The sequence below is a fragment of the Eulemur rufifrons genome, chromosome 5, assembly GCF_041146395.1.
Source record: "Eulemur rufifrons isolate Redbay chromosome 5, OSU_ERuf_1, whole genome shotgun sequence".
Taxonomy (NCBI): domain Eukaryota; kingdom Metazoa; phylum Chordata; class Mammalia; order Primates; family Lemuridae; genus Eulemur; species Eulemur rufifrons.
The window spans coordinates 314494-327599 of NC_090987.1; the positions used below are offsets into that span (position 1 = coordinate 314494).

Below are 13106 nucleotides of genomic sequence, written 5' to 3' on the forward strand. Positions count from 1 at the left end.
ACAACGCTGTCCCGTGAGACTTACATGTGATCCAAGTCAGAACAACATGGCATTTTGGGTAATGGATGCTATAATTAAAATGTGAGTCCCAAAAAACCTGTTGTTTTAGTGGGTGTTTTTAGTAATGGCTTTGTTCTACATGAAGATAAAACTCCTAACAAAGGAATTAATGTATTGCTTTAATAGGCTGCACCCTAAGTTTTAAAATTTATGAGTTCTCTGCAGCATTGTTCTTTAAACAATGGCATTGTCAAATGCAACCAGTGAGAAGATTAAAGTTCTCCCAGCAGATTAAGTACAAATTATCTGTCCTCCTGTTTCAGCATCATTTGTTCATTTATCACATAACGTCTAGTATTTCTGGTCAGTGTCAATATGCTCTGCATCCTTGCAGTTAACAGATGTCTGCTCTTGTCGAATGAATTACTTTATGTTTCACGCACTGGTGGCCGCAGATGTGTCACTATAGCAACATCATTAATTTCAGATCTTACCGGAAACGTGCACTCCAATCAAACCTAATTATACCACATTGCTTTCTTGTCCACAAGAAGGAAAGTATAATGCAATTATTGGGATACTTCATTTTCTATTCTGCTGCAGCAAATGAGAGCGCCACTGAGACGGACGCTTCTGTCAAAAAGCTTACAGACGAGGAACAAACCCAATTTGCAATCACACGAAGGACCCCTTACAATTATGTCAACAACGTGAGGCTCCTTAGACAACTGCACATTCTTCATCATTTCAGCCGAAACTCAGGGCACTGAGAAGATGTTTGCAAACTGCCTTTGGCTCCTACACTCTACCTGGTACTGAAAATCCAAATTCTGCAAGCTAACAAGAACCAACCACTTTAGGGAACCTCTGCTATGACGAGGCCACCAAGGTGACCATGAGAGCCTGACCAACTTCTAATTTACAGACTGAGGGGAGAATGAAGAGCAGGATTTATATGACTAAACTAAGGGATACAAAATAGAAAGGACCTAATTATTTAAGTTCCTGGAATAAAACTACCAAGTAGCAGTGAACACACGCACTGGGTTTGCGAGGATGCTGAAGGTCTCACCAAAGCAGGGGTGCGAGCCCAGCTGTTTTCACACTGGACCGTGATTTGAAAGTCTATGTTCGCCGGGCTGCATGGCCTGCAGCTGAGCAACAAACCACCATGGAACCCTAATGGCTGACAAGGTGTTTATGTCTCTCAGGGGGTTAGAGGACTTGTCTATGGTCACACATACGGGGCAGCCAGGATGCAACTTGGGTCTCACTCCAGAGCCTACTTTCTTTCCACCTGACGATGTGAAATCCATGAACCTCCAGGCCTGCCCTGGGATGCTGCAGTTCAGTTCCAGACCAGGCAAGAAAGCCAGTATCACAACGAAGCCAGTATCACAATGAAGCGAGTCATGGGAATGTTTTGGTTTCCCAGTGTCAAGGGTTATAACCATGTTCCCAGTTATGTTTACACAACACTGAAGTCTATTAAGTGTGCAACAGCATTACGTCTAAAAACACAATGTATACACCTTAATTAAAAATCACTTTATTGCTACAAAATGCTGACAGTCATCTGAGCCTTCAGCAAGTCACCACCTTTTTGCAGGTGGAGGGTCTTGCATCGATGTTGGTGGTGCTGACTGATCAACCTGGGGGTTGCTGAAGTCTGGGGCAGCCGTGGCAATTTCTTAAAATAACAATGAAATTTGCCACATCGATTGACTCTTCCTTTCACAAAAGATTTCTCTGTAGCATGTGATGCTGTTTGAGAGCTTTTTACCCACAGTAGAACTTCTTTCAAAAGTGGAGTCAAACACTGCTGCTGCTCTATCAACTAAGTTTATGGAACATTCTAAATCCTTTGTCATCATTTCAATAATGTTCACAGCATCTTCACCAGGAACAGATTCCATCCCAGGAAACTACTTTCTTTGCTCATCCATAAGAAGCAACTCCTCATCCATTCGAGTTTTATCGTGACATTGCAACACTTCAGTCCCACCTCAGGCTCCACTTCTGATTCGAGTTCTCTTGCTGTTTCCACCACATCTGCAGTGACTTCCTCCACTGAAGTCATGATGCCTTCAAACTCATCCATGAGGGCTGGAATGAACTTCTTCCAAACTCCTGTGAATGTTGGCATTTTGACCTTCTCCTATGAGTCAATGGTGAATCCTTTCCAGAAGGTTTTTGATTTACTATGCCCAGATCCATTGGAGGAATCACTGTCTATGGCAGCTCTGGCCTTATGAAATGCCTTTCGGAAATAGTAAGACTTGAAAGTCAAAATGACTCTTGGATCCGTGGGCTGCAGAACGGGTGTTGTGTCAGCAGACATGAAAACAATAATCCCTTGTACGTCTCCATCAGAGCTCTAGGGTGACCAGGTGCATGGTCAAGGAGCAGTATTATTCTTGAAAGACTCTTTTTTTCTTAGCAGCAGGTCTCAACAGTGGGCTTAAAATATTCAATAAACCATGCTGTAAACAGATGGACTGACAACCAGGCTTTGTTTTTCCATTTCTAGAGCACAGGCAGAGTAGATTCAGCATCATTCTTGAGGGCCCGAGGACTTTCAGGATGGTGAATGAGCACTGACCGCAATGGAAAGTCACAGCTGCGTGAGCCCCGAACAAGAGAGTCAGCCTGGCCTTGGGAGCTCTGAAGCCAGGCATCGACTTCTCCTCTCCAGCTATGACAGTCCTAGATGGCAGTTTTTTTTTCATGCTTTAGTTTTATATTTTATTTCTGTTTCTTGTCTTATCACAACGGCTGCAGCTTCCATAATGTTAAATAACAGTGTTGTCAGCTGATTTCTGTCTTCTTCCTGACTACAGTAAGAATTTTTCTAATATTTAATTGTTAAAAATGATGTTAAATTTTGTTTGAGACACGTTTTCTTTATCATGTTATATAAGTATTCTTTTCTTTTTTGTTCACTAAGAATTACTCGGAATTTAAGCCATAAATCAATAAAGCAGGGAGGAGTGTCTACCCTCAGATATAGCTTTTATTATAGTACTAGATTCAATTTGTTTCCCTTTTTTTAAAATGTTATGGATTAATATGAGTTCTCTTATTTAAAAAAAGGAAAAAAATGCAATAAGGACAGATAGAAATTTGGGCATAGACCTTCAGGGTGGGATAAATAGTTTGCAGTAAAGCTCTTTAGGAGAATGTGATTATTAAACATCAAATTCATACATCTTATTGTCATTTTGTTTTAATAGCTCACAAATATCATTCTATAATAAACAAACATAAAATTTTTGCTCTTAACAAGCTACTAGAGAAGAGTTATAAAGGCAGTTAAAAAAAACTATAAGATTGTAAAAAATTTAACATATAGAAATATATCACTTTAAGCTCCAAAAATTTAACATTTTGATAATTCTTATGATACTATGTATACTAGAAGATGAAATTGTAAGAAATTTTTAAGAGCAGAGTTTTCCAGACTCTTGGAATTCAACATTCTCACACACGTATATACACACACAAACATATATAAACATACCGTGATCCTGTCTGATTAAGCGAATACTTGCTCCCTTCAAAGGCGAACACAGTACCTGTTTTGTCTGTCAGCAAATACACCAGGCGCCCCAGCTCCTCTGGGATGGTGCTGGTCCGGACGACTGTGCCGGGAATGTTCTCGTCTTTCATGATCATCCACCCGTACGCTGCTTTGCCCATGTCCAGGTTCACACGCAAACTGCCAAACAGAACCCACTGCAGTCATTACCGTGATCCAGACCTGTGCAGGAAGTTCACTCACGGTTTCCAGGTAAACGTATTTATCTATAAATGTTATCCTTAATTTTATATGGAAATAGATAACATTGGATTTTAGACTTTGAAATCAATGAGTTTGATAACATTTAAGTCAACAAACATTTTCACACCCCAGATAATGTTTGCAGGTGACAAAAAAGGGGGTAAGTTGCATTCTGTCCTTCAATGCCATTCACAACGCTCCATGAACAGACAAGGAGACTGCCGTGAGCACACACGCAGGGTCGGAGCACACGCAGGGACAGAGCACGCACTCAGGGGACCAGGCGGGGTCTTCTGAGAATGAGCACGTGAAACGGGCCTTAAGGCTCATCCTCTCATCTTACGACTGTTAACTGACTGTCTCTTGTGTTTCAAGTGCTAAAGTAGAAAACAGAAAAGCAAACAGGATATATTACGATAAACAAAAAGGTTTCTGCTACTATGCATTGAACTTTTTAGTTCTTTTTAAATTTTCATAATTTAAGCCTGCATAGTAAAACCGAAATTTAAAACACACACGATGGGTCATCTTATTGGGGACAATTCTGCCACCATCTCATGAGAAAGCAGGGACTGGAACACACGGCCTCCGGGCGCCTCTGAGGCCCCTAACTCTGCCACGCAGTGACGTAAGAACATACGCAGAAACACCACTCTGGGAGGGGCTCAGCTCTTTGCATACAGCAACTCGACAATGTTCAGCTGTGTCTAATTTAATTCTACGAAGAAAGCACACAGGATGTACTTAAGCTATGGAGGGAAACTGCTGATTTTCAATCAGTTTTGACCTACGAAAATGGCAATTCATATGCTTCAAGCTACTAGTAAGTACACACTTGGAAAATAATCTTTAGGAATCACAATCAATGAAGAAAGTCTATATGTAAGTCAAATAAAATGAAATAATTTACCTGTCCATAAAGTTCACATCTTAAAGATTACACGAACTATACTAGTCAGAAAGAAAATCTTTGACCATTACATGGACTTTTTAAACCAGCACCTCACCATCTTTTGGCTATTTATAATACTGTTAGAATAGGGAAACAAACCCACTGAAACAACCCCCAGCTCCCAGCAGGACACAGCCCCCAAGAGTGTCCGCTGAGACAGGCCAGAGCCTCCAGGGGCTTCCCATTAACAACCAGGACAGGGAGGAGACCCCCTCCTGTCACAGCTGTGATGACGAGGGAATGAGCCACTGTGGTCAGGCACCCAGAGGAGTGCCTGACAGGCAGGAAAGGTGCAAGAAACACTTGGGACATGCAAAAGGTTACTAAATAGCAATGTGTTTTGGATGAGTGCAAGGTTTGAAGAAGGAAAAGAAAAAACATTTACATAGAATCTTCTTTGATCTGGGCTTTGGAGAAAGATTCTTTATGAATCAGAAAAATGAAGTGAAAGTCATGGGCCACTTAACTGAAATTCAGCAAAACCTGGGAGGGGCGGAGGCAGGAGGGTGGCGGTGAGGGCCCCAGCACACAGCCTAGGGACGGCGTGTTTGGAAGGGGTCTGACATCCTGGTAAACTCTCCAGCTCTCATTCTTTGGCTCAGAGATCTGTACTTTGGAAAAACATGACCTTTGGTCTGCGTTGTGTTCCTTCACATTTTGGTTGAACTGTTTTGGAAAATGTCAGCCTGTCTCGGCTACTGTAATGCAAGTGGCTTCTGTCCTCGGCTGGGCAGGAGTCTCTGGAGCTCTTAGCTTGGCCCGGGCTCAAGGCAGTGAAACCAAAGGAGCATCGTCAAGTGCCGTTCTCTTCAAATCATGAATGATTTACAGCATAATAAAATAATTTCTATTGTTATAGACTTGTAAGAAGTTTTTGAGACAGAGTCTCACTCTGTTGCCCAGGCTAGAGTGCCGTGGCATCAGCCTAGCTCACAGCAACCTCAAACTCCTGGGCTCAAGCAATCCTCCTGCCTCAGTAGCTGGGGCTACAGGCATGCGCCACCATGCCCGGCTAATTTTTTCTATATATATTTTTAGTTGTCCATATAATTTCTTTCTATTTTTTAGTAGAGACAGGGTCTCGCTCTTGCTCAGGCTGGTCTCAAACTCCTGAGCTCAAACAATCCGCCCTCCTCAGCCTCCCAGAGTGCTAGGATTACAGGCGTGAGCCACCACGCCTGGCATACAAATACCCTTTGAAGATTGTATAAAGCAGGAGCTACTCATGAAAAACAGGAATGAGACCACATTCAGGGTGATAAAAGCAAGTAGAACTACTACAGAAAGCAAGTTTACAATTTATTAGTGAATATCCACTGAATAAATCATGGCGATGACACTCCACGGGGAGCAGATCAACACGCACAGTGACACATGTTGTACACTTTGATCACGTGTTAATACAGCAGTTACCTTTTTAATGTTAAATATCTCTAAGATGCTCAAACTTCAAACACTAAGTTGGCAGAGTAATTATCATCACTATATCTCATTTTCTTTTTGGTAACATTCTAATTTTATAGAGTGTTGAAGCCCAGACTCCCCCAGCCATGAGGCACAATGCTATGACATGACTTGTGACCCTCCCACTCTAGACTCTGAGCATGCTATGTTGAGAAGAATAGCAGAAATAGATTATAAAGTAATACATGCCAGATATATTTTCAGCTCATTATATTGCTAATTTAGCAACTGTGAAATTGTTAGCAAGAGACCTATTCCAGACAAGTGGAAAAATTATTTGTAATTTCAAATGGATACCTGAACCAGGAGGTAATTATGACATTTACTGCCATGTAATAAGAAAAATGCAATCAGTTAGCTTAAATAATTAGTGTTCAGGAACGTCATGAACAGGAACCTGTATGGATCTGCTAATGCTTCAGAAGAAGGTCTGAGGTAAAGTTCAGGCTACGAGATTCTCTGACTGACGGCTTCTGGCTGCACAAATGTCCAAACCTCCTGCTACACCAATGTCTGAGGAGGTCACTTGGACTCTGAATAACTCTGAAGTGTATTTTCCTAAAATATACAATGTGATATCATCTGGGCCCCTCCACGCTACATTTAAGCTCTAATTTGTTTCAATTAAACCTGCAGCAGTGATCACTGCCAGGTGGACCCAGTCCCCTCAGGGAACGAATCTACCTGAAGTAATTCACACGCATTCCTCCATAAGTGAGACTTATTTTTAGATTCTAAACCGAGCGAAAAGAAAACAGAAGTCATTTTAATCAGAAGTTTTATCAGAAGTAATTATAAACCATTTCCTGTAAACTGTAAGTTTGAAAGGACACAGAGGCCATTTTATCTGAATTTCTCCCAGCATTTTAAATTATGTGGTATCTTTCAATTTTTCATGACACGCCATGGACACAGATGATGGCACCAAAACATGTTCATCAGTGGAGTCCACCCAGCACCACCCATGGTGAGACACTACTCGAGCCTCCAGGGCTAGCTCAGACCTGTCCGTGGGCTTCAGACTGGGACGTCCCTGTTGCCTGTGAGACGTCTCAGCTGGACTCAGCAGACACCTCATATGAACACACACACAGACGAGGTCAACTTTCCCACCTCCTCCCCTTCCTGTGCCAAACAGAACAGAAACAAACACCTGTGGTCTTTCTCAGCGAGGAGGGACGTCTCCATCCCAGCGACCGCGCGACCCACCCACCAACACAGGCAACAGCAGGATCCCCTCCGGTCCCTCTTCCTGCCACTGTCTAAATCCAAGCCGTCATGAACCCCGGCCGCCTCAGCCGCCTAAATCCCGCCTTGCAAGCTTCGCGGGAAGGAAGCATGGGTGACCGCCTTTTACAGCTTTGATGTCAGGTCTGGCTTGTACTGGTTCCTGATTTTCAAACTTGCTAGTGCACGATCTTAGACTCGCGACAGATTCAGATTTGATCTTTCTGAGCTGCGGCAACAACACGTGCAGAATGCCATGCACTGGCAAGGTCACTGCAGGAGCAGCAGCGACACGGAACAGGAGGTGACAGCGGCAGTGGGCGGGCAGGCGGTGAGAGGGACGGTCACTGGTCTGAACAGCCCGAGGTTTCAGAGGAAATGCAGATTCTGAGCAGCAGCGGAAAGGGCTGGGGGAGGGGAGCACGTCTGTACGGCACCCAAGGGAAGTGGGTCATCGGCAAGGCCTCTCAGGTACGTCACATATGCACATGTCATACGTGTTCCGTCACTAGAACGAAGGCGGAGATGGACCCCAACATGTGAGTTACAGTTGATTTGTATCCGATGCAACAGATATAAGGACAAACAAAATGTAGTCTCAGGTTCTAAGACAGGAAATCTAGTAAGCTATAAAGAGTAGTTTAAATTGATATAAGCAAAATTCTAAATCATATTATAAAGTTTCTGAGTGACGTAGGAGGACAGGGGATTTGGTTTAGGAAAAGCAAATCGAGCACCAGTGTTCAAGATGGGCCGAGCCCGAGAAAGCCAGGAGACAGCAAGCGAGCCAGAAGGCGCGTGGGACAAGGGACTCGGGGACTGGGCTGCGCACCTGCAGCTGTGAGCAGAGGGTCCCTGGGTGCAGCCGCACTCACGCCTCTGCTCAGACTGACGCCCCCCAGGACTGAAGGCTGCGGCTGGGCACAGGGGCTTCCTCAGCACCCAGGCTGCTGCCGGCTTCCACACGGGGAGCTGGGAACACGGCAGGGAGACAAAGGGAGTCTCACTGCCTGAGCAACCTGAGGACACCGTCTGAAAAAGTACCCGGCTGGTCGAGAAGGAATCAAAATTGGGAACTCAAGATTGCGGAAAGGTTAGCACCGAAATTAATGACAAAGGCACAGGTAAACAGATGGGGGCACCAACCTGAAAGTATGGCCAAAGTTACTTCTTAAAAATAAGATTTCAACAGTAAAGGGAAATAACCATATGAAATTAGGGTTTGTACATTCAGATGCAATGAAGAAATATTAGGAAGTACAAAGGAGAAAAGAAGAAAGCAAATGAACATTAAAATTGCTCATTATGAATAAGAAAAGTTACAAGTTGTTCTTTGGTTCTTGACTTTGATAACTGAAGAAATCAAGGTGTAAGTATGTATTTGATAAAGTAAAGCAGTAATAAATTTTAAAAGTTTTGTAATTTCCTAACAAGTTGAAAAGATAAAACACTGAGTACAGCAACACTACAAACACAGACGTGTGCACACACAATACCCACACGGATGCAGGAGTGGGGTCAAACGCTCCGTGTCAGTATTGTGACAGGCAGCGGTCCCCAACCTTTGGCACCAAGGCTGGTTTCACGGAAGACGGTTTTCCACTGATGGGAGGTGGAGCGCAGGGTGACAAACAGCAGAGCTTCGCTGGCTTGCCAGCCGCCCACCCGCTGCGCAGCCCCCACCTTCCTCGGCTTCAAAGAAGACAGTTTTCCACAGGATGGGGGTGGGGCCGGTCTGCCGCCTGGGGGTTGGGGACCACAGGTGAGAGATAAATATTCCTATGAAAGGGCTGGCACTTCTCTTAGTCTGAAAATAAAGAAGTACCGATTTAGGTAATTTAAGAGATATATCTTAAAATAAAATGTCTCTAAAAGGCTAAACATAAAGGAATGGCAGAAGTAAGGTAAACCACCCAAATCAAGAAGGTGGAGCTGCCCCCTGCCCAGGTGGACCACTGAAGAGAAAGTTTCAGCATGTGGGGATGGTCTCAGGGCAGAGGAGACTTTAAAATCACTTTCCTTTCCGGTTCCTTATTTCCCTTTGGATTTAGCTCAGAAATTCCTCCCTATCTACTGAGTCCTTTATCTCTTTTAAGAATTAAAAAAATTACCTGTGTAATTGAGCAGGTAGAGCACGAGCCTGAAGCCTCTTGCACCATCTGTGCAATTCAGAGGACGGAATAGAACCAGAGGGAAGCAGAGTCCACAGGTGGAGGGAAAAGCCGGGAAGGGCACGTGGGCCCCACGCGCTGGACGCCAAGGCTGGCTGCTCTGACTGGCCCCTGCATCTGTCCGGTACCACGATAAGCTGCCCCGTTAGCTTATACTCAGTTACTTCAAAAACTGCAACTGCAGGTCTTGTGTGTAAAAACTATCATAGCCAAATTAAAAGGCAAATGAGACAGTAAATATATTTGCATATAAGAAAGAGCTACTAATTATATTAAAACCCAACACAACTGATACAAGAAGATAAATATAACAAAAGCCAAGCGAAGAAAGGGTGTGAAGGAGCAAACTGACGCTAGTCACGCGTCATTTCATACGCGACTGCACGGCACAGGAAACACATCTGAAAGGAGAATGGGCCAAAGCAGTGGTGGTATCAGCGCGAGACTGCACACGCACAACTCCCCAAGTCCAGGCCTGGAAGCGCAGCCTCTATGCTGCACGCAAGCTTCGTAGACCAGGGCGGCAGCGTGGGACAGGGGCCTGTGTGCTCTGCCCCCTACTCCCCAGCGACACCGCTGGGCATAACCAGGGACACCCTCAAAACAGACAGCTGCCTGGGACACGATTAACTCACAGACTTTATTGGGGCTTTCCCAGTTTCCACATGCATTGCCTCGGTTTGATGATTCCCACAGACAGATTCGCAAAACCACATTTCCACCGGGAGGCAGAGTTCCGCCACCAAGAGGAAATGCCCTTGGTACACACCCTCCTGGCCACCACTGATTTATTCTCTGTCACTAAACTCTGTATTTAAGAACGTTATAGAAAGTAACCATACAGCACGTAACCTTTTGAGATTCGGGTTTTACACTCAGCAGAATGCCTCCTGTGGTCTGAATGTCCGTGTCCACCCAGCGCAATGGTGCTAAATCTCATCACCCTCGGCAGGGGATGAGGCTCTGCCCTCGGGGTGGGACCAGCACTTTATGACAGGGCTGGGGGGAACTAGCCGTGTGAGGACACAGCGCTCATCCCCGCCAAAGGACACAGCAGATGCACCATCTGGGAAGCAGAGCCCAGGCCCTCCCCTGACATCAAATCTGCGGGCGCCTTGATCTTGGACTTCCCAGCCCGGAGAACTGTGAGCAATACATTTGTGCTCTTTACAAATTACCCAGTGTCAGGTATTTGTTACAGCAGCACAAATGGACTGCGGCAATGTTCAAGTCATGGCATGTATCAGTGACAGATAATACTCATTGTAGAGATGTACTACAGTCTCTTTACTCAGGTGACTTTTTATTTTTAAAGCTTGCATTTCCCATGTTTTCTATGCTAAAGTTGCACTTTGTCTTTAGAAGAAAGCTTGCTGCATTCTCAAGGATAAGGCTTACCACATTTGGGGCCTTAAAATTTTAGGCTTGGAAAGTATTTCCATGGAAATTAATCAGAAATTTTTATTCAAATATGTACAGCTTCCTCTGCATAAGAATTCCAGGAAATTTCTGTGATCTGACAGGCTATTTTAGTTGAACCAAGGCTCCCAGTGAAAACAATAAAAAATACTGTATAAAATATTTTTTTAATTCTTAAAAGAGATAAAGGACTCACTAGATAGGAATTTCTGAGCTAAATCCAAAGGGAAATAAGGAATCCAGAAAGGAAAGTGATTATAAAGTCTCCTCTGCCCTGAGACCACCTGCCCATCCCCACACATTGGAATTTTCTTTGCAATGGTTCACCTGGGCAGGGGGCAAAAATAAATACCCAGAACCATCAAAAAGGAACCAAAGAAGAGACACTCCTTCCCACAATAAGCTGGAAGGACTACACCCTCAAATCAAGGGAAAATGAGAAGTCAACGAGCCTACATGTGGAGTTGAAGCCAAGTTCCGATGTCCTGTATGATCCTGCAACTCTGATTCTTGACCATGGATGAAGATGCTCCAAGACAGAGGGTCCCTCTGAGTACACGGCAGAAGCAAGTACACATCTTGGGAAAATGTACCTTCATCTTTGTTCTCAAATGATTCCCATAATTAGGTTTTCAAATACAGTTACCAAAAACACCTACTACCATAACAAATACCACCACCTAGCAAAACAAGACACCATGATCCAGAGCCAGAAGACCAAAAACGAGAGAAAACAACTGACAAAGGTATCAGATATTATACATATAGATGCAGACTATAACACAACTGGATGCATAAGAAAAATTTAGAAAAATATTTCCATGGAATAGGGAACTATAAAAATGAAATAATGTGATAAAGAAACCAAATAGAATTTTTAGAACTAAAAATATCAATAATTCATTTTAAGAGATCAATTGGTTTAACAGCTGATTAGACACTGCCAAAGATAGAATTAGTGATTTGGAAGACAGGTCAGTGGGAATGATACAGAATGAAGCATGGAGGCAAAAAAAGGTAGAAATACAAAAGTAAGAACAGCAGAAACAAAAGACGTGATGAGGTTACCTACCAAACATTGAATTGATATTCCCAAAAGAGAAGAGACAGAATGCGGAAAAGGCAGCATTTGAAGAGATGAGGACTGATTTTCTAGAATGAATGAAAGAAACCTATCTACAGATTTGAGAAGCCCAATATTGTTCAGGGTTTCTATCAATTAAAGATAGAAGTGCCCTACAAACAAGCAGGAATAAAACTCCCTTCGGGCCTTTCACACTGTATAACAGAAGCAGTCTTGAAAGCAACATTCCATAACTGAGAAAACCAATGAATGAGAGCAAAGAAGAGAAACTTAGGAATTCCTAAGAAAAGATGTGTTTGCTCTATAGAGACAGGAGTTGGTGACTTGTGCTGGTGGCCAGAGGAGCATGAGAGCGGGAGGCCACCACTAACCCCACGGTGCCGGGGCCCTGCCCTTCCTCTGCCCAGACACGGCCCCACACGGGGGCCTCACCAGGTGGGCCGCAGCTCCAAGAGCACCACGTCCGAGAAGCCCCTTTCTCCTAAGGCCCGCAAGGTCCTCTCCGTCCCAGTGCCCTGCTTTATTTTAGGAACAGGGTTTATCACGACACAAATGTCTCATCTGACTGGATGTGCTTGTGTCTGCCCACCCCACCCCACCCCCGCCCCCGTTGGAAACGGGCCAGGGTGCCGGACCTGTCGGCCTACTCGGCCAGGTCAGCCAACCACGTGCCACCTGTATTCTCTCTTCTCCTTAATGCATAAATAAAAAGCAATGAGTCTGGATGTGAATCATAAGAATTATATTTTCTAAGTCTTATTCCAAACATAACCATTAAGGTCATTCTTCTATAAATGAAATTTCCATTGCTCAAAGTCTTTACTGCTCTTTGGAGAAAGACTGGTCACGGGTCCGTAGGATGACTCGGTAGAAGCACCTGTCGCTGCGGGGCAGTGCCGGGAAGCCTGCGGCCCAGAGGTCTACCGCAAGCACCCACTGCAGCGGAAAGCAGGGTGGCCGGACAAACGTCAAATGCTGACTGGAAAAAGCAGGTTTGCAGACGGGAGT

General features: G+C 44.2%; 1 protein-coding gene across 2 annotated transcripts in view; it reads right to left on the bottom strand.

Annotated features, from left to right (window-relative positions):
- ATP9B (ATPase phospholipid transporting 9B (putative)) overlaps positions 1 to 13106 on the bottom strand; it is a 189957-nt gene that overhangs the window by 59173 nt on the left and 117678 nt on the right. For both annotated transcript variants that reach the window (XM_069468330.1, XM_069468331.1), the window contains exon 13: positions 3576 to 3718. In XM_069468330.1, coding sequence (XP_069324431.1) covers positions 3576 to 3718 — 143 coding nt within the window. The remainder of the gene's footprint in view (positions 1 to 3575; positions 3719 to 13106) is intronic.